General features: G+C 39.8%; 1 protein-coding gene across 8 annotated transcripts in view; it reads right to left on the minus strand.

The window, feature by feature from the left end:
* ITGA9 (integrin subunit alpha 9) overlaps positions 1-21,858 on the minus strand; it is a 265,797-nt gene that overhangs the window by 188,481 nt on the left and 55,458 nt on the right. For all 8 annotated transcript variants that reach the window (XM_068201244.1, XM_068201235.1, XM_068201190.1 and 5 more), the window contains one exon: positions 18,473-18,633. In XM_068201244.1, coding sequence (XP_068057345.1) covers positions 18,473-18,633 — 161 coding nt within the window. The remainder of the gene's footprint in view (positions 1-18,472; positions 18,634-21,858) is intronic.

Raw genomic sequence — 21,858 nt, forward strand, 5'->3', positions numbered from 1 at the left:
GCTTGGAGTTGCCAGGCGCAACTTGTGGCAGGCCCAGGGAGAGAGGGAGAGGGAGAGAGAGGGAGCAAGGGTTCCAGGTGAGGGTCCCAGGGGAAGGTCCGAGAGAGAGCGTCCGGTCCCTCGGGCACACCTTATCAGGGGGCTTCAAGGTGGGCTGGAACAGGACTTGGGCCAATGGGGTCACAGATACCTGATACTTCAGGGGAGGGCCACAGGTGTGGGATGAACCATACATTGGGGGGTGAGACAGAACATTCCATATGACCTTTGGACCTATCTGCAGGTAAAGGGCATTGATTAATCAGAAGGGGGGATTGCTTTCAACCTGGCTATACTATTGTTTTCTAGTTATTCAGTAGTCAAGGTTTGTTATTTCAAATCTAGTTCTCATCTCAATGTCTGTATTTTCCAAATCTTTTGCCAGGCAATCATATTTATAAGGTTTTCCTATTTCATCTTCCCCAACAAACCACAACCACTATTTTTAAAACTGAAAGTAAAATCAGGGTACAGCTTACATATATTTCATTCTTTTGACAGTTGCCAAGATATTGATCCTGGGACATTGCAATGATTTTCTTTCTTTTCCAAGAGGTGGTAGAAGCAGCAGAGTTTTCAAGATAGCTGCACTTTCGTGTCACTTGCAACTTAACGAAATACTTGCTTCCTGCTTGGTTAATAAGAACATTTCCAGCTGGCTATGGAAACAGGAAGCAGTGCAAAGAGCTGGTTTCTTGAAAGTAAACAGTGATAAAAAAATGATTGTTCAATAACAGTATGGTCAATTTAGAACCTTTTCCTCCTCTCTTGTAGTCTCTGGAAACATATACACACCTGCAAATGAACACTGCAGAACTGCTTGCCACTTTTTATGGCAAATTTCTTGTCTTCTTCTTATGAAATGAGAAGTTTTGGAAACCTGGGAGAGACAACCTACTACAGTAAGAGGAAGTGTCCTTTCCAAGAACACTCTGGCTTTAACTCACTCATCTTAAGAGTCTTACATCCCATTGACATTACTTTTCTGGGCTGTAAAACATCTTGTTCTTCAGGTTACAGCACAGAGTCAGTCTCTTCTCCTAGCTCAGACCCTGTCCTTTCTGATGCCACAGTTTATTCGCTTGCAGGTCGCCCCACCTGCAATGTACCCTACAGGCACAGCTCTTCTGTATCTTTCTACCTGTTACTGTAAAACACATTGAGTGCACACCATTACTGAAAAATGTCTGTTAGTCAACTGAAGCACCAACAGACATGTTAAAGTCATTAAAATCCTCTTTAAGGATCTCCAATGACCTTGGTGTTTAAACTACAATTAACTTAAAATAGTCGGAAGGGTGAGAATATGGAATAAGAATGGTGGTTAAGAACAGGGAGCTATCTCAGTGTGTGTCCATTCCTAACCACAGCCGATGACAAATCCTGTCAGAGAAGAATAAGCAAAGTGACAGTGGTATCACACAATGATATCCCTCTCACACACTGTCCCAGCTTCCAGCAATATAGAAAGGCTGGCTGAGTCCAGGGCTATATCTCTGCATTTATCTCTGAAGTATGGCATGGATTCATGTGATCACTTTTTAAACCCAGGTACATTTTTTGCCTCCAAAAGGAACTCAATTTCAACCAGCTGCCTTCTGCCATACTCAGTTAAGATTTTCCCAAAACACACTCTCAGGTTACCTAGAATCATTCAGAGAAAAAGCTGTGAGACACATGCTTCTCCAGCTCATCTTTTCATCAAAGCTTCATCTCTGCCTCCTTTGGTTGCTCTCTGAAGCTAACTTAGCACCAGCTGCTGGAAGCAAGGAAAAGCAAACGAAATATTGGCTGCACCAATATCTGTGGTGTTGGTATCTTTTGAGAAGGCTTGAGATATCCCAAGGTCAACACTTCATCTGAGACTCATTACTGGATGCTTAGGTGCTTCTCCTTCACACTTTCTCTGGTAACCAATACTTAAAGACACCTGACTCCTGGAGTTATCAGTCTCATTTAGCTGCTAGTCTGCAGCAATGCAGCCCTCAATTTACAACAGTTAACTGCCTTAAGTCATAAAAGATAACCTAAGCCTAAAATTTTTCAGTCCATTTGAAATAAAAGCCCCTACAATAGCAGGGCAGTAACATATTAGGCAACTAGTTCATTGCTAAGTTGAAGGAATGAAGGCCAAAACCCAAAGCCCCATTTTGCCACTCCTTTTTGGTCTTCAAACTTTCCCAGCTTGCTAGGCCTTTTCTTTATTATGAGATACAGCAAGATCACAGCTTGAGGTATTAGGAGTTTGAGCCCCTCAGTTCAATTCTTTGCTATCAACAGGCCAAATAACAGCTAATCCTGATTTTTTTAGAAAAGAAATCTGCATTGATAGATATTTGTAATGGGGCTTACAAGGCTTAAGCTGTGTCTGTATGAGGCACTCAAACAGATTTGAGTGGAAAAGCCTAACAGAAGTCTCCAAATAAAGAACATGATTGAAAGCATCATGAAAAATAAATTTACAGCATGAGGCTGATGTACCCAGCTGGAAAAGAAGAGCACATACATGAAATGTGTGGAAGATGAGAAGAATTTTAAAGCCAAATCAAATGTGAAAGCAAATCAATGCTTCAAACTTAAAAATTATGACATCCACCTTTTGTGATGAAGTGCATTGGGCTTTGATTCTGGAGTGCTCTCTCTCTTACACCATTGGTAGTTGTGAGTAACCAATCTGTACATTTTTACCCAAGCTTTCCATACTACAGTGTATGGTGGAAAGATCTGGCAGTTTCTGCCTTTGCTCAAACACCCAAAGAAAGGGAAAAAAGAGTGCAAGGGGAGAAAGAAAAAAAACAAAATGCAAATTAATTTGCGTCAGAATGACTCTAAACTCTTGAGCCAGATTCAGAGGATTAATGTTACAGTAATACAAAACTACATAAAACAAATTATAACCCTAAATCCTGACTGTCCTGCAAAGAGCCTATAGAGCAAAGAGGTGTGATGACCCAAAGGCAAAACAGGAGGGCAACACAAAAATCAGAAACCAGAAGAAAAATTGTTAAGTACCTTCCCAGCTTCACACCAGATTACTGTTTTACAGCTGAGTATTCAACTCAGATTTTTGAACTCCCAGGCCAGGGCTTCAGACATACATTTCCTCTTAGGGGAACAACAACAATTTCAAGCAAAACTCTCCAGGACATGCCAAGTTTGGTGGTAGTGGTGTATGGGCCAGGTTTTTTTCAATTCTCTGGATTATTTAAACAACAAACTGGGTGGTCAGGACTGCCTGCCATACACTGGTTAGTTGCTTGCTGCTTCACGAAGGAGATGGTGACTGCTAATGGTAGCAGCTAATAAAGTGATCCCTTCGGTTCAAACAGTATGGTTGCCTTGGAGATCAAACATCAGGATTTCTTTGCTGGAGATGGTAACTACTCAGGCATGTTTAGTATTGCATTTGTTAAACAGGGGTTCCTTGGAACATTACACTGAACACTTTGGAGTCCATTTTTATACTGAGAAAGACCAGGCAAAGAATCAGATCAGACCTGAATTCACCCTAAGCAGTAACTTCCTATCTTTAAACATTCAATGATGAGATTTCAGTGCTTCCAAAGTCTATACAAAATAGAAACTGTTTATGAGGAGAAAAGCATGATTATTTCACCACTTCCTGCTAAGAAGGTAACTACTTTGTGTAAAAAAAAAAAAAATTAAAAATCAATTTTAAAACCAAAGCATTTACCTGCATCTCTTGTGTTATTATTGACTTCCTTTTGAGGGTAAGGGGGAAAAGTGGTTGTGTTTTTTTTCAGGGTGGAGAGGTTAATGAGGGCAGTATTGTAGTGATACTATTTCTAAAAGCTTTAATTTCTTTGAACCTCAAAGTCACACTCCAGTTACTGTCTTTCACATGAACATTCTCCTTCCCTAGATGATTCACATCAGAATCATTATCACCTTAAACCATTTCTAGTAGAGACATTACAAGAGGTTAAGAGTGTAGTCTAGCATTCAAAGAGCGAAGATCACAATTTAATACAATTTTAAATGACTGAGTAAAATGAACAAGCCACTGAAGTGGAAAATTATGTCAATTTATTAAATTTAGACCAAATTAGAAAAGACCATGATGAAATTCAAAAACACATAAAATGGAAAAGATAGTTGGGACACATGAAGTTTAATTTTGATAAAGCTAGGATAATAATACTTCAAAGGAATAATTTAATTTATATTGTGGGGTACTGTGGCAGGCACATTCTTCTCTCTCTCAGGATTTTTTCATAGAGGGGCACAGAGGAAAGAAAGAGAAAACAATTTCTATTTCTTCTTTTTTTTCCCATGTGGAATGTGTTTGGAAAATTGCTTACCTGGGGTGAGTGCTTGATTGGATTCTGGTGAGGGTTGTTTGAGCCTGATGGCCAATCAGATCCACCTGTGTCTAGACTCTCACGAGAGGGTCATGATTTGTGAGTCAGTTAGATATGGTAGTTAGAACAAGTAGGTTTGTAGTTAGAACAAGTAGGTTTGTAGTTTTAGTATCTACTTTAAATAGTATATTAATGTATTATAGTATAGTTATAGTAAAGAAATAATTCAGCTTTCTGAACTGGAGTCAGACATCATCATTTCTTCCCACCAGGTTCATCTGCATTTACAATAGGGTACCACTCAAGAAAGACAAAGAACAGGGCAGCACTATGGACAATTCAGGCAGACCCACCTCCCACAGTATGTAAGGCAGTAACCTGAAATAACGACACTTGAATTAAACGTTGAGATTCCGTTAGATATTAAAAGAACAGGTTATTTTCTCTTTTGTGAGCCAATCTGCTCTTCAGTGTCTAATAGATCTCTCTATGACTCCACATTTTTATTCTAAAACCTGGTTAATACAGTCTTCTAGCTGAAGGGCTACTCAAGGCTTCACTGGTGAAGAGTGTGCCATGGGTCTGGCTCTGGGACAAAGTAGTCCTGCCTCAATTGTCTATGCTAGGGAAGTTTTGGTTCACACCTAATTTCATGTAATTGTCACAGATTTCTGCACTACTTGGTAAAGTATTTTTACATATGCGAGAGCTTTCAACCTTGCCAATAATCCTTAGGTACACAGTCTTTGCCAGAGAAGGATAAATTTTTAGGGCTGTGAATCACATCAGCCAAGAAAAGCACTGGAAACCCTGGTAAAAATAAATCCATACAATAATATGGCTACAATATATTACTATATTGACTCAGAACTTGCAAAATTACAGTACACATCCACTGTAGGAGGAAATCTAGGGAAGTGATGCAAAACTTCCAACCAGTGAAAACTGCACATGCTTCTGTGAAACACACATGTAAAAAAGTAAAGAAATCCGGGAACTTCCTCTTTTTTCCAATTGTGAACTAGGTAACATCAGCCGGCCCGGCCTCTGTCTCGGCCGAGCTGGGCTGGTGGCCCTGCTGGGGGGCCCCTTCCCCTGGGCTGCCTGCCAGCACCACCCCCCCGCCATCGGCCGCCGGGCAGGGAGAGGCGGGGTGCCTCGGGCCGGTGGAGCTGACCTTGCTAACTGACATTTAGCTGCTGACTACACTCCTCCCCCAACCCGGGGCCCCAGCTGAGCCCGCGGACCCCGGGAGCAGCACCAGGTCAGCGCGGGGATTTTACCCCTGTGGAAGATGCCGCAATCAATGGGCAGGGGGAAGGAGAAGCCCCCCGCACACTCCCGGCGTACTGCTGCTGAGTTCTGGCCTGGCTGACTAGACGCTAACCACACCTCCCAGCCGAAGCTCCAGCCACAGTTACAGGCGGGTCACGTAACCACCTGCGAGGCCCAGGCAACATGTTAACCCTTTCAGTGCTTCAATCCACCCTTGTGTGAGAAAAAGGAACAAGATGCAAGCATGTAAAGGAACAACATGAAAACATCGAGGTTAGTAAAGAAGAAGTCAAGTCCCAGACAAGGGGGATGAGGAGATGCCTCGATCTTGTTGCTGAAATCCTCTTATAAGCTATGGAAAAAAAACCCTCTTATTCCCTATAACACATGAAACTATGAGGAGATAAAAGCTTCAAATTAATATCGAGCAAAAGCCTCCATGTTAAAATAAGCAGATGTTAAAGTAGCTGTGATCCCATAAAAAGTTTGAACAGAGAAAGAGAGAAGAGCAATCCTGTGCCCTCAGGAGGAGGAGATCTCTGTTGCCAGGGATGAAGATGATTTTAGAGATAGATGAGAACTTTTGCCTTTGAACAGCTCATCTTTAAAGCAATACCCTGTAAGTTGACATGGCCCATCGACAAGCTGTGGGAAGGCTTATGGAAAATGGGAGGGACTTCACAGTGGCAGGGTTCCCCAGGCGGCTGTTATCCATGAGGAAATTAAGAACTACAAGAGAAATGGCTTTTTCCTCTTGTGTTGAAGTCACCATAACATTAACAAGAAAGACTTCCTTCCCTAAGTGAACTAAAGAAAGACTATTTTAGAGGTGGTAAACTGATTGGAAATATAAAGTTTTGTTTCTTTACATTGTCAGTGGAAAATAAAAGGTTGTGGGAGGAAGAGAAGTGTTCTAAAGGGTTTGTTTTGATTCTTACTACTTTTTTTTTCTTTTAGTTACTGTTAATAAAATTTTCTTTACACCCTTCTAAGGTTTTGAGCCTACTTCGCCTTTCTCCTAATCCTGTCTCACAGAAAGAAGTACATTGGTGATTAACCAGCACTAAAACCCACCACACTCTGTGGTGCATTGGCCGAGAAATCTCAAAATTAGTGAAATTTCAAATTGACTAACCAAAACCACTACATCAATATAACAAAATATTTGCATGGGTACATCTCACAAAGGGAAAAAAAAATCCAAAAAACATCTCCAAGGTGTGAGTTGAAACCCTGGAATAAAGCCGAGGCCTACCTTTGCAGTAGTCATTTTCATGTCTGCTACCCTGTGTTTGAAATGCCAGGTCCATGATCCATGGGCACTGCATGACTCCTCTGACATGGGCCCCAAGAGTAGAGGATGCTATCTTCTGGGAAGAGCAGAGGAGCTTGAGAGCACACAAGCCATGCAGTGCTGCAAGTGTGTGGGTCTTAGAAATGGCAGGCAGAGATGGTGCTTGCAGCTTGGTAACCACTAAGGCAACAAAGTAATTATTTGCAGCCCACATCTTGATGTAGTCCTGTATTGCATACCCACATGCATCCACAACACTAAGTTTCTGCAACACCTCAAAAGGAAAAATTTTTCTGAGGATGGAGAATAGATCAATGGTGAGGATAAAACTGAATAAGAATATTCCATCTGTTAAAAATTGCAAGTGGTACACAAAGGAGCAAAACCTAATCATACTGCTCCTTAACTATGTTATTACCTACTAACTAACTATGACGGAAATTAGCACACTCACTTATTAAAACACTGCAGCCTGTAGTTACAGACAGAGTTTTGATACTTGTCAACTGAAAAAAAGGTTTTAGAAGAAAAGTGTTTTGCAATAGACGTATGCTAAATTCATCTGCCAAAACCTAGAGTGAGCTGAAGGTCCAGCATTGACCAGTGAGTTCCTAGGTAGAGTTTGAGTTTGTCAGTATGCTTGCCAGATCTTGGAAATCTAAGCTAACCTCTCCAAGGATCACAAATCAAGCTCATTTTGGATAATGCTGAGCTGTTGGCAAACTGTTACGCAACACTTGTCTCAGGGCCTACACTGATTATCCAGCCTGGCACTAGAGGAAGGAATGCAGCAGAACAAGAAGCAACTTAGTAATAGAAAAGCCAACATGCTAAACAACATCTGTTTTGCTGTGAAGACTCCCAGGTATCATTCTTTCATATTTTGTCCTTTGCAAAATACATCACAAAGCACTAACAGATATCTGTCTGACATTTCCCTCTAGCACACATGTAACATATGTCTAAGTAGAAAAAAAATCAAGCTGGAAAGGAAAATAAAGGAAGATGAGACATATATGACAATTAAAACCACATCATTAGATCCTAAATTAATTTAAACAGTCCTTGCAACTTGATATTAGAAGCATATGGCACATATATATACACAAAATTGATGGTCTTCATTTCTTCTTCACACCTATTATTTAATTTCCTGCTTCTCAGCTGCCTCAGAACACGGTATTGTTCAGACGGCAAACACTGCAGCTGTATCAAACTATAGCACATATACATTTATATAAGCCTTTTCAAGCAATGGATTTTTATTTTTCTTAATAGGATATTAATTATTTCTGACCTATTTTTTTCTGGTTCTGACTAGAACTAATAGGACAACAGTACTTACCTACAGTCTCAGAAATGTTCCTATAACGCAGACAAGCCAGAACTCTGAAGTACAAGAGAGGAAAACCTCTCCTAGGATGTCCAGTCTAAATTTTGCTTTCTCAAAAGATTTAGATATACCCTTTTGGATTATACTAGGGATGTCTATTATAAGAAAACAACCCTTCAAACATTCAAACCTTACAATTTCCTCGTCCATCATGGTGACTGTCCCACTGGCTGTTTATAAGCCATGAGCACTGCTGTGGTTTATACAAAGGATTGTACCAGAAGTGGTTCCTGATCGTAACAGCTCACAATCCAAAATCCTGGACTGATGCAATCACTCACTAAAGAGACAATTAGGTCTTAGGAAATATCAACGTGAAAACCAGATGAGTTGTTGCACTTCAATAATCCCACTGATTTTTTGGATGAAGTTCAAATGAGCTGTAGTCATGCTGCTGCACCATAATTAAATTACTTCAAGGAACCAGACATCTGAGACTCAGCTATGGGATACCTTCTGTCAAGACTGTGAGGGAAACCTGTCTGATTGAATGAGAGTGGTTTGTGTGTGGGGAGTCAAGCAGGGCCACCTCACGATTTTGGTTGCAGCAGAAGTCTGGAGTGGTGGGAATGTAACTGCCAGTGGCTCCTGGATGGTCAGAGAGGAAACTTTCCTTAACATGACAAAGATCCTGGCTTTCCAATTTTGGCATTCTTTCTAGCTCATTGAGTAAGAGCATACAAGCCAGATTTCCAAGCCAAGCAAGAGAGCTTAGTCTCTTAAAAGAAAGGAATTTTAAGGCCTTTTCATCAGACCATTTCCCTATGCATTTTGTCTTTACTAAAATTGCTTTTTATGGTTAATGGTACATTTCACATGCTACTAACTAGATTCTAGCAGGTCAAAATCATGTAAAAGAAGGTATAAATTTATGACAACCTGTTTCAACTACATTCTTTGTTACTTTTTTCTTTTTTTACACTCTTTTCTTCTCACTAAAGTTATTAATGTCTGCTCCCTTTTAGTCAATCTTGCCAAATGAACAGCTGTAAGTGTGCTCATAGGATGAAAGTTACCAAGTCATGACAACTTTAATCAGCTGTATTTTCAACTTCTTTTGTCATCTAAGAAGGAAACAGTAAATTTATTTTACTCTCACATTAGATTCCCTTAGACTTACCACTAACTTTTCACATTTCAGTCTAGAATTTAACACTTGACCTGAGCCTTCTCCCAGGCCTAAAATAATAAAATAAAATAAAATAAAACAAAATATTTTTAAAGGGGGGCAATATAAACTACTACAGGATTCTCTCCCTTTTTGCTGTATTCTGTTGTTACACTCGGGCTATCACCCAGTCCTACCCTTATGGTATTACGCACATTCATATAATTCAAAGTAAAACATATTCAGGGTCTTAAAGCCCACTCATAAATGGAGATTAAAAATAACTAGAACAACAAGATGGAAATAAACCAACTTGTATAAAAAGCATGCAAAAGCTACTCATTGTTAAGTATTTTTCAGGTTTCCACAAAGGAGATCAATATTCACAAATACTTTACAGGAAGACTTTTTTACAAGAAACATCCTGTGTTACATATGAGAAATCACAAACACCAGCACGTGCAACTTAGGCAGAAGTTGTTTAAGGTTAATAACTTGACAATAAACCCTCAAATCAAGATTGCATATATTCCTAAAATTTCACTACTTCACTGCTTTGAGGATAGCTTTCTTAAGTACACTTTTTTCAATCATGACCATTTTTTCCAAGAACAAGTGACCACTGAAAGCAAGCACAGTGGTCAGTTGGTGACATAAACATTTGATGGTAGAAAAGTCCATTGTAAAATCATAGCATTCTAATTTGCCTAATGCATCAAATCCATAAAAGCATCTAGTATTAAGTCAGGAAACAAGCTTCAGCATATGCCATCAGGGCAAAGATATTGTGGGCAAGGGGAAAATAATTTGAATTCCTGAATAAATATCCATTTCAAATCTCTGGAGAACAGCTAATACAGGGCAAAATACTACACACTACTGTAGTATTAATACAAAATACTAAACATTCCCTTAAAGTAACTAGGATTCCAGAAGAAGTCACAAAGCTCTGTAAGCTGAACTGACAAATAAAAATAGCAAACTACAAGTCTATTACCAGTGATTTAACTTCTGATCACCAGCACAACCATACCAACTGTAACTACCCTGTTGCTTATGGTAAGTGCTGGTGGGTATGTGAGGGTGAGGGTAACATGACAGAGTATGCACCTCTTCTCAATTTCTGGACCCTAGGAGGTCAAGACTAATTGAGTTCTACACCTGAAGTTATGTAATGAGTATCTCCTTATGAGAGAAAGGGAGAAAAGGCATTTCGTGTGAAAGAAGCTCTATGCTGCAACCTATTATTCAGACATTTCTTCAAACATATTGACATGCACGTTTGGTATGAACTAGGATACTGAAATAGCATTATGTTGTTGCCACCCAAACTAAACACAGCATGTGTAAAAGTCTTCTAGGAAGACTCTATTCAACTAAGAGGACGTTATACGTTTGGAACATACCCAGAAGCCACAGCCAGCAAATTTACTTGTTTTCTCTTTAGCCTAGAGAGCTTTCTATTGGAATTTTCTTTTAGTGTTTCCTGATGAAGTGCCCTTGTCATTCCTTTCTAAGAGTAGCAAAATGAAAGGGTAATAATTTAAGACACTCCCCAGTTTGGACAGGAGAAGATGACTCTGTGTGTGTGTGTGTGTGTGTGTGTGTGTGTTTGAGATTAGCACACATTCTAATATTCTTCCATGTATTCTAAACAGGAAAACCACCAAGATAAACAAGCTGTTCTCTACTGCAGTTTTCTGCAGCAAAACTCTACCCTTAAGTGTATTCCCCTTAAATGTAAATTTGTCCTAACGAAGCAAATAATAAACTTTCACAGCACAATTTGCCATCACGTATTTAGTTTATATAACTCTACAAAAAAAATGTCAGAGAGTTTCAAATCCAGTAGTGTTGCCTTCTCTGCTACTTCTTTCCACCTAAGAAGAACTCTTCAGTTAACCAGGATTTCCAGAGAAAGCAAAAATATTCCTATCCATCATTACCTGCCTTTTAAAATTATTTTCTCCTAGCAGAAAGCTAACTTACATCTCTGTTTGGCCATTCCCTTCCTAAAGTGCCATCACTGGGAAATGCAATTACTTCTTTCAGATAAAAGTCCCATGGACTGCCTCACAAATCTGTGGACTCTGGTATCAAAGAATCATGGAAAGGCTTGGGATGGAAGGGACACTATCATCTAATTCCAACCCCACATACCCCACAGACAGGGATACCTTTCACTAGACCAGGTTGCTCAGAGCCCCATCCAGACTGGCCTTGAACATTTCCAGGGACAGGGCATCCAAAACTTCTTAGGCCAACCTGTTCCAGTGCACCACCAACCTCTGAATAAAGATCTTCCTAACCTCTAATCTAAACCTACTGCCTACTAGTTTTAAAAAAGTCACTATTTTTCATAAGTCCCCCTCAAGTCCTGAAAGGCTGCAATGAGGTTTCCTTGAGACATCTCTTCTACAGGGTGAACAACTCCAAACCTTTCAGACCGTCTTTGTACGAGAGGGGCTTCAGCCCTCTGACCAACCTCCACCCTAAAAGTGCCATGCTCTGTTGAGGCCTAAATCTGTCTCTCTGTCTCCAAAAGCTTTTATCTGCAAATGAAATCTCTTTTTGAGAAACTACAGTATCAGACAGAAATATGTCAGTGGGCAGATGGCAAAGCTAGGCATATGTCTGACTGAATATCTAAGAGCAGCAGTGAAGTGTTATGCTTCATTAAGAGTCTGCATGCAGTAAATATAATTCTCAACTCTGCCAAAACTTGAGAAATATTCTTTTTTGAGATACTCCGCTTGAAAAATAAATTGTATTTCTTGGCATTACAGTACATATCAAAGGGACAAGTACATCAAAGGGCTCAAGAATAAAGATTTTCACCCTTTTAAGGTTCAGCAGGGTACATAACAGTTTAAAAAAGGGAGGCAAGGCAGAATTTCATCACTTACTGTACTGCAAGTCTACTAATTTAACCTCATTCAAAATGCCATTTATTTCATTTGGGGACTATAAAATCTCTACTTGGAGTCATAAATATGATTAGCCAGGCACTTTGACAGCTACTTCACCAGAGCGACCAAATTTTTGCCTGGGCCATAAACATATTTGGCCTTTTTCATACATAATGGCAAAAATCAAAGAGCAACAGTGAACTTCAATAAAATCAACTACCTTGTTAAGACTTGAAATTAGATTTTTTTCCCATAGATTTTATGATGGATAAGCTCTGTACAGAGCAGAAAACATTCAAAGACAACTCTCCAACTATAAAGGAGATAGTCGCTCACCCAGTTATGTCACCCAACAATGTAAGAAGAGGGGGAAAAAGTAATTTATTTAAAAACTTGTGAAGGTGGGCAGAGGAGCATTTCTGGACAAAACCTCTACCTTCAGCTCACAGCTGAAAACCTCCCAATGGCCTCAAGACACAAGGACCTTTGGGCTACCACACAGCTCTCTAGCTACACTGTCCAATAAACAGCTCCCAAAGAGTTAACAGTACAGTATCTGATACAACTTGTTTTCCCACTTAGTTGCACTACTAGCCCTTACAGATCTCACAGCACTTAACTACTTGCAGTATGGGTCCCCTCCTGAAAGGAGGCATATCTGGCAGCTTGATTTTGGTCATATTGTGCAGGACAGTTTTTAACTGGACTATAAACTGACCCCTGGAAGATAATCTTCCTTGTTCTTGGTGAGCCTTGTAAAAACCATTAAAAATGCCAAAGATAACTCCATGATCATTAACAGTATTTAAATCTTGATACAGTTAATGCTCAGTTCAAAGATGTCACTGACTCCTAATACTCCTTCTGGTACTTCTAAATCCATTTACCTAAGATGTGATGAAAAGAGTTATGCAGTTGACCACTGTTCTTCCCTTGCCCATATGAGCTATGCAGGAAAAAATGCAGCTTCTCTTCTCCCTGGCTTATTTTTCAAGGTGAGACATCAGCTCTACTCAATGCCAGACAGAATTTATCCAAAAAGAGATGACTGATCACTTTACAGAATAAGGCAACAAAAACCACTACTTATTTATTTTTATTTGTATTTCACATTTATTTTGCTGTGCTGGAGGGGAGGCAGGCTGTCCTAAGAGATTATCAGTGGACTTTGCACAGTTTTGGAAAATAGAACTGTTCTGGAAAGCATGCTTCTTGTAAATAAACACCTGTCCATGCTTCATGATCACCCCACCTATCCCACAGCCTTTTAAGGCTGCACACATGTTATGATTGCATCTGGCTGGGCCTAGCAGTTTCTCCAGTTGGCTTTGCAAAAGGGTAAAAGAAAGTTACATAAAACAAGCAAAACTAATAACCCAAAGGCATCAACTCTGCTCTTGGTCTTAGTACTGAATCTCACCGCAGTTATCATTCCTGGTAAAACTACACAGCAGCTTTAGTCTTGTAGTGATGATAAACTTTCTACTACAGGCTGGAACAGTTCAGTATTCTCTTTGTCTACCAAGTGGTCCAAACCCTGTGAAATTCTAGATAATCGTGACCAAGTTTTCATTGTTATCGTTGCTGGAAAAGCAGTCTCTGCTTCAAGTGTTATCTCTATCCTGTAATGCTACCAAACAAACCTTTACATAGAGATATTAATTCATAGGCAGGCAACTCTCAGAAGAAAGCATATGATCAAGGTGACACCATATCTACATTTGATGTGACTGAGATCAAATGCTTTGTTACCCAACCTCTAGAAAATTGAGTACTATGAATCAAAAAGAAAAGACTTCAATATATGCAACCCCCTCAGATGAGATCAAACAGCTATACAGGGAGAAACAAACATGACCACAGACCTTGACTGAAATAGATGAGCAGCACTGGAGATTGTTTGTGTGATGTCAGCAGCCTACAGTATCTTTAAAAGCAAGTGATACATGACAAACAAAGACCAGAAACATACCCATAAAAATGCAAATTTTTGGCTACAGGACTCAGCAATGAATAAAGCACAATTGTGTAATTTCTGTTGAAAAGTCTGTGTTTTTTTCCAAACTTGTCTGTACAAAGACTAATTCTTCACTTACATATTATGCAAAGGCTATTACTTCTTAGCCCCACCCTTCCCATAAGCTACGCCTGGATCCATTAAGAATTAATATTATGACTTACATGAAACTGCTTAAAAACAACTAAGAAAAAGATCTCTGGAAAATATAAATGCTATGTTTAGTTTAATCATGTGCCAGCAACACTGATGGTGTCTGCAACTATTAAAGCATCCACTCTGTACACAGACAACAGTGACTGGTAGCAATAGGCAGCCCAGCTGGCTGGCCTACAGTGGGGTAAGAAACCAGATGGTGCTTCTTTAATAAATGCAGGAATTACACCCTTGTAATAAATTACACCATTACACCTTTGTAATAAATCGAGTAAGATTTGTTTTGATCCTGCATAAATCTGCAGGCACAAGGTCCTTTGCTATCCCTGTAAAATTCTCATCCTATACACTGATCAAGCTATCCTAAATATTAGGAGACCCCACATAACCAGGAGACAACCAGTTATTGGAAAAGGGAAACAAGTTTCCTCAGAGTCACTACTTTGATCACAGCATCTCTTAAGCCCATTGCCCTAGTCTTCTGAACACCATCAAATGAGTGCAGTTGCCATGAGAAAATTCAACATTTCAGCTGCAGGCCCAGATATTAAGGAGACACTTCTAAAGCCTCCAAATCCATATGTTTTCTTAGTCTTCTCTGATTCTATTCCTTTCTGCAAGCTCTGCTTCTTTTCCTCTTAGTATCACATTCCATTTTCCCACCATTCCTTATACAAAAAAACCCCAAATCCTTTTACAAAAGAAAAGGAAGAAAACCAAACAGATTTAAACTTTGCATCCTTGTACTCCAGCAAAACTGACAGACAGTTGTCACAGAAGGCACTCATCTGCTCTTAATAGTTTTATCACCATCGAAGGAGAGATGGTCTTTAGCAGCAGCACCATCATCCCCAGAGAGCTGGAAGAAGAATGGTCCAGCAGTGAAGTGCCTTCTAAGAGACACAAGGGATCAGCTATGTATTGACATAAGAAAGCCCAGGGTGCTCCTGAACTTCTCAACTAACAGCCACGTTCTACTCAATGTATCAGTCAAACCTTCAAAAGTTGTTTAAATTAAAGCAATACAGTTTTTGGAGATGACACCTGAGTTTCTGTCAGTATTGGTTTTATTACCCATGTATACTAAAGAAAGTTTAAAAGTATAAATTTTAAAAGTATTAAAGAGTCATAAAGCCATATCACTCCTCTACAAATCTATGCCCACTACAAAACTATGCGTAATGCATTTTGAAGTCCCAAAGCATTTCCATTTAATTCTCTGTTTTCAACCAGGAACCATGTTTTCTCATGAACTATCACAGCTCTAGCAACTTGAGCTGTAATTTGATAGCCTGCCGTGTACAAAATGAAGATTCCAGCTACATGTATCCTATAAATCTTCTGAGATCCACTTAGTCACACAGATAAGAGGAAATACAGACTTTAATAGTCAAATTCAGTCGCAGCAATAAGAAACATAGCTACTGTCCTGAAAGGGAATCACAAATAGGAAATGAGTCATGCTCATAACATGGACACTTATCAATTGCAAAACAATTAAATGTCAGTTTATTTGCAGACTGTAACTCTTTTAGTGCTCAGTTTTGCTGGGGTTTCTTGAGATCAAATCTATCAAAAAATGCAGGCAGCTTGCAGAGATCTGTTTATTCAATGGCTTTTCTTAGTCCTTCCATTTTGTGCCTCCAGCATAGTAGAATTACATGTTGATAAAACAATATCATCCAGCAAGGCCTGGAACAGGCTTTCATTTAACTAACTTAACCCACAGAGTTCTGCTGTGTTCCATTTAGACTGGAGACCTTGTGTACCTAGCAGAGTTAGTCAGGTTAGTATGAGGTGACACACAAGTCCAAAGAGCTTCTCTATCCTTCACTATAGGCAGTCCAGAATTGACATTGTTAAGCCACGTAGACCCCTTTGTGACCAGTGACACAAATAAACAATAATAAAGGGAATGTATTAAGGATGCAACTACAAACAGCTCAATTTGCCATGCAGGAGAATTCGTCAGACATACAGTAAATAAAAGCAAAACAGGAAGCCTAAATGAAATTTTTGTATATTTTAAGCCCACATATTTTTAATGACCCATTCCATCACAAATATATGCAATTAAGGAGAGCTCTGGTTGGAGTTTGTGGAGGTGTTTTTTGTTTGGTTTTTCAGGGGGTATGTTTTACTAACTATTAGTTCAGGATGGCAGTGATCATGACCCCATTTCCACTCCTTCAGAGTGTGCAGGGCTCTCTTTGATGCTTCTAACATCATGTAGTCTTGTGGATTACACCATCTTTTTCAGAGAAGCACAGGGATTATCTTCATCCACTACTTTTCAGTCTCCCTTACAAGATTTCCTGTTATTCTTCTAACAGTGAAAAATGGCTGCTTATATCACATGGAAAACCAGTAGCCTTGTTTGTTAATCAGTTATTTTGCTTTAAGTTGTAGGTATTTTTAGACATGTTTAAATGTTTCTCTTGACTATAAAAATCCAATTTCCCAGGAATTTTCCAAAAGAACAGTTTTTACCTTTGTATTGCCAAAATTAGTGAGAAATGTCACAATAATTGAAAGAGTTTCTTGGGCATATGTAGCTCTTTAATGAATTCTGTGTAGGATCCAAAAAATACAAAAGCTAGTGTGAAAGAAATCATTATTGGGTTAAGATAGGCACGTGGCTCCTTTTGATCCAGACTCAACAAATTGAAATCTAACCAAATGTGTTCATTGGAGAAAGACCAGGATTAGTAAATTCAGTGATACATTTTGTAAGTAAAGGCAATCTTGTAGGCCTACATTTTCTTTAACAAGCTTTTCTACAGCAGACAGCAATGGTTGTTCCAGAAGCAAAAAATGTGGAAGATATGTGGTTTCTTCATGTATATCCACAGGACAGCATTTCCTCTTTGGTGGCCTTATTTATTTTATTTTCTCTCAACAGCCATGCACAAAATGTTGACAGAGTCAAAGGATGAATTTTATCTCCCATTCTCAGAGTTTTTAGGTACAAAAAAGCTTCCTGGAAAGTTTATGCATTTAGAAAAAGCTGGATGTGCTGTATTCTCAAAACAAGAGAGTACTAGGTGTTATCCATCAAATTTAGGTCACACTCATCTAGGGGAAGAAGTCCTTCAGTAAGGACTGATGATAAAGATTAGTGTTTGTAAGACATAGGTGGCTTAAAAGATAAATGTCCTTCCTATGTAATTTTAAAATCCATTCTATACATTTTTAGCGTAGAAGAAAATTGTGCTTACTCTGAAAACAATGGCACCTGGGTGACATTTCTTCAACACTTGCCAAATGAGGATAACTACAGTCTTAGCAAGCTCTAGATGAAGAGTTTGTCACAGGAAAAAGAGACCCTTTCTATGTCTCAGTCTGGAAAGCACTCTTTGTATCCCTAGGACCATGATGCATGTGGAATTAAGTTATCCCACTGCTGCTTTAAAGCCCAGATGAAATTCACAGGATTCTTCAAATCCAAGAGCCAAATTATTTCATTGCAGGCCTATCATTATCCTGCCATCCCCATGCAGATTGTATCACTAGTCTTTTGTGCGGTCAGACCTTAAGCAAAACTAAACACTAAACCTGCTGTTTCTAATAAAACAAAATGTTGTCTCCTTGGGTATAATACCTGTAGCAACAAACCAAGGCAAAAGAAGAAAGAAAAGAAAGAAAAGAGAGAAAGAGAGAAAAAGCGAGAGAGAGAGAGAAAGAAAGAAAGAGAAAAAGAGAGAGAAAGAGAAAAAGATTAAAAAAGAGAAAAAGAGAGAAAGACCTGCCTGACCAAACATTATAAAAAAGTATTTTCCTGGCAGCAGGTCTTGAAGGCGCTCAGATTGACGAAGCATGCCAAACAATATCTGAACTTCTACCTATCAGGAAATCAAACATCTGAAACCAAAGCAGCATCACTTCAATTGGCTGGATATTGTTTTTAAAAGAGTGGAATGTAGTAAGGCCAACGTAAGGAAGGACATGAATGAACTGACCTTGACATATGCTAGGTAATGCTCGCACTTTTCCTGCATGAATGACAGTTGTAACTTCTCTGTAATCTGCCCTGCTGTCTCTCCAGAAGTCACAAAATAAACTCTGGGTTGCTGGCTCTTTTCCTTCTTTGCCACATCAGCGGTCAAGTTATAATTCAAACCTATTTTAAAAAGGAAGAAGAAGAAGAAAACAAAGGATGTCAGTGAACAATAGTTGTTTTCCAGCCACCTATCAATGGATCCTGTTGTGTCCAGGGCATCTGTGCTTGAAGAAGGGTCAACCCTTGAGGGCCCTCAATCAATCACTAAGTTCCCTGCGGCTACAGAAAACCAGATCCAATTACAAACATACTCCCATGTTTAATATAGCTATTATTCCCCGACCATCCTTTCCTGTAGGAAATGATGGGTAATAATACATCTAGAAACATACTCTTAACAGAAAAAAAAAAACGAAAAAAACAAACAAACAAAAACATCCTACAAAAAAACAGATGATGTTTAAACTGTGTTGCTGACAGAAAAAGTAAAAAAACCCAACACCACAGCAGCAACCTAAAAACATCTTCTGAAACAGCACAAACCATGCAAATGTCAACCAGGATGTGGCACTTCCTGACAATTGTTTTCTTGATCTGCAGTCATCCTAGCAATTAATCTTAGCATTCATACCATATACTTAGCCCCCCACAACTTTGCTGCTTCCAAAAAGCAACCTGGAGCAGTGGAGGGTTAGGGAAATAACTGGCCAAACTTATCACTGCTGGTGGTGTAAGTTCTTACGGCTCACTCTAGTAGGAGATCACAAGGCAAGTTTTCATTAGCAAATTAAATCTTCCAAGTAATGCCTTCAAACATTTGTCTAGCAGCTCTCAGTTTTCTTTCTCCTGAGGATCTACCCACCCAACTTCACACAATGAAAATAAAACTCTGGCATGAATTTGATGAGCTCAGAAGAAGGGCTCAATTCTTCTATAGACGATTCATTTCCCCTAACTAAAGTTAAATGCCTAAAAGCTTTGATAATGGCTCTCTCTGAGAAATTTTTGTTCATATCTTCAAGATGGCTACTATCCAGCCGACCAGGTGAACTATTCCAGCCAGTAAATGGCAGCAGGCATTTTATAATGGATTTTCATCCTAACAGCATATATATATAGTTTTGATGCAAAAGTCATCCCGTAGGGCTGAAAGCACCCCTGAAGCAGTGATGAGTGAGAAAAGATTAAGATCAGGCCATGGTATCCCACAAGCTAAAAAACAGCTGGCTGTGCTAATGGACGGGTTGCACACTCTGAACCACTTAGAACATCCCTTCCTCACCCACTAAGATAATGACAAAGTACACAAATAGCAGGAGGCAAAGTACTCATCAGGAATAAGCACATCTGTAAATGCTTGCTAAACTACTAGCTATAGTACTGATTTGCCAGGGGGTAAGTGGGAGGCATCACATGGAAACAATGAATAACTAACTAAATAATTACACAAAGTCATTGGAAAAGGAATGTGTTTCTTTAATATCTCTGCCAGCAATTATGAGGAGAAAATGATTCATGAACTTTGCTTGGAAGAAAATTCTTAAGTAATGGAAGCATTTAAAAAAGCACTATCAAATGACAATTTGATAGCGCTTTTGGATATTCCCTCCATTCCCTTCCAAAAAGCTTTCTTTTTCCCAGTACTTCCCACCTTGTTTCGAATCCTCTCTCATAGTGTTTTCCTTGGGTCTAAGTAGGGAGCGATCCACACTGCTCCATACACTGAACAACACATCCCTGCAGCACATCTGCTTCTGAGGCATTCTGAGGGTAGCACTGACTCATGCCTGCCTCCAAACAGACTGGAAAAATGAGAGACAGACAAATAATACTCCTGCACCAAACTATATCTGCGCACGGGTTAGAAGATGAGAGTCTACTTTTTAAAAGTTTTTAACAAGTGGTATTTCTTCAGTCCTAGGAACATGTTTAAACAGTGAAAATATCAAACAACCTATTATCCTACACTAAACCTTGCCAGTCTTTCAGGCAATAGTACTAGGGACATGAGGACTACCCTAGGTATGGATCAACACACAAGCAATGTACATCTGAAATGAAGAATACAGGAGAAAATTTGGAGCAATTTCTAACATATCTATCTGCCTAACTCTAGTGAAATGACCGAAACCCTCCATTTTCATAGCCACTAAAATTCACCTAATTCTCAGACTGGCACTATTACTACTGTTGTTATTATTGTAGAGGAAATTATCTAGACTGTTGTCAGAGACTGAAGTAATTCATGCCTCAAACACTGATATAAAATTTTGCTCATAACAGCAAAACTGTATAGAGGAGTCATTGAAGCCCATCCCTCCCTAAAGATGCTTTTCAGGGGGACCATCACAACCAAGAAGACCAGCTGGAGAGTGTAATGAACAAAGTTTCCAGGTGTTCCCCAGAGAGGCAGGCAGGGCCTTCCTAGTTCCCATGGCAACACTGGAATGGCTGCTGGCTACCGATGTTGAAATGTTAATTAGCTAATTGCTCTGTTTGTTTTCTCTAAACTACCTAGAGATAACCAGCCTCCCCCCACCACACTGACATTCTGGGACTAAAATGCAAATAAGAAAACCCCCTGGGATCATGGGAGTATGTTTTTGGGGATAAAGACACCCCTAAATAAAGAAGTAAACACAGTAGATGGGGATAGACAAATGCCCTAGCTGAGGAAGAGGGAAACACATACCCTGATCGACTTTTGTCTGTCGTCATCACCTAAAAGAGACTAGACTAGAGTAGTGGCAAGTGAAGATGGAAGAGCCAGAGCCCCCTGGGGCTGCCAGCAGGGAAGGAGCGGGGACAGCTGTTGTTCCAGACTTCAGCAACAGACTCTGCATGCCACACCTCCTCACCCTTTGGCCACCGGTTGTGCCACAGGGAAGAAGAAGGGACAGCTGCTGCTCTGGACTTCAGTGACAGACCCTGCACGCCTCCTTCCTTTCGGCCAACCCCTTGCATTGTTATCACTATCACGGGATGGCCTGGGTAGTTGGGGCATTTGGGAGGGCCTGGGTAGTTGGGACATTTGGGAGGGCCGGCTTGTTACTACAGCAACACCTGACCTCCAATCAAGATCTAAGAAAGTGATCTCCACCACTTGACAGCAAAGAAGGAGTCGATGGACAGAACATGAGGAGGGGCTAAAGGGTTAAAAGGCAGAATATCCATTGTGTGAATGAGCACATGGTGGGAAAAAATGCTCTGCCCTTGGCGCTGCGTCTAGGAGTGGCTAGAAAGACTGAGGAAAAATATGAGGCAATATTCAGGGGTTGACCCTGATACAGTGGCTGGACAGATAAATTTCATCACTCATGCTTGGCCAGATATACAGAGAAAGTT

Source organism: Anomalospiza imberbis, chromosome 1 (assembly GCF_031753505.1).
Source record: "Anomalospiza imberbis isolate Cuckoo-Finch-1a 21T00152 chromosome 1, ASM3175350v1, whole genome shotgun sequence".
NCBI classification, from domain to species: Eukaryota; Metazoa; Chordata; class Aves; order Passeriformes; family Viduidae; genus Anomalospiza; species Anomalospiza imberbis.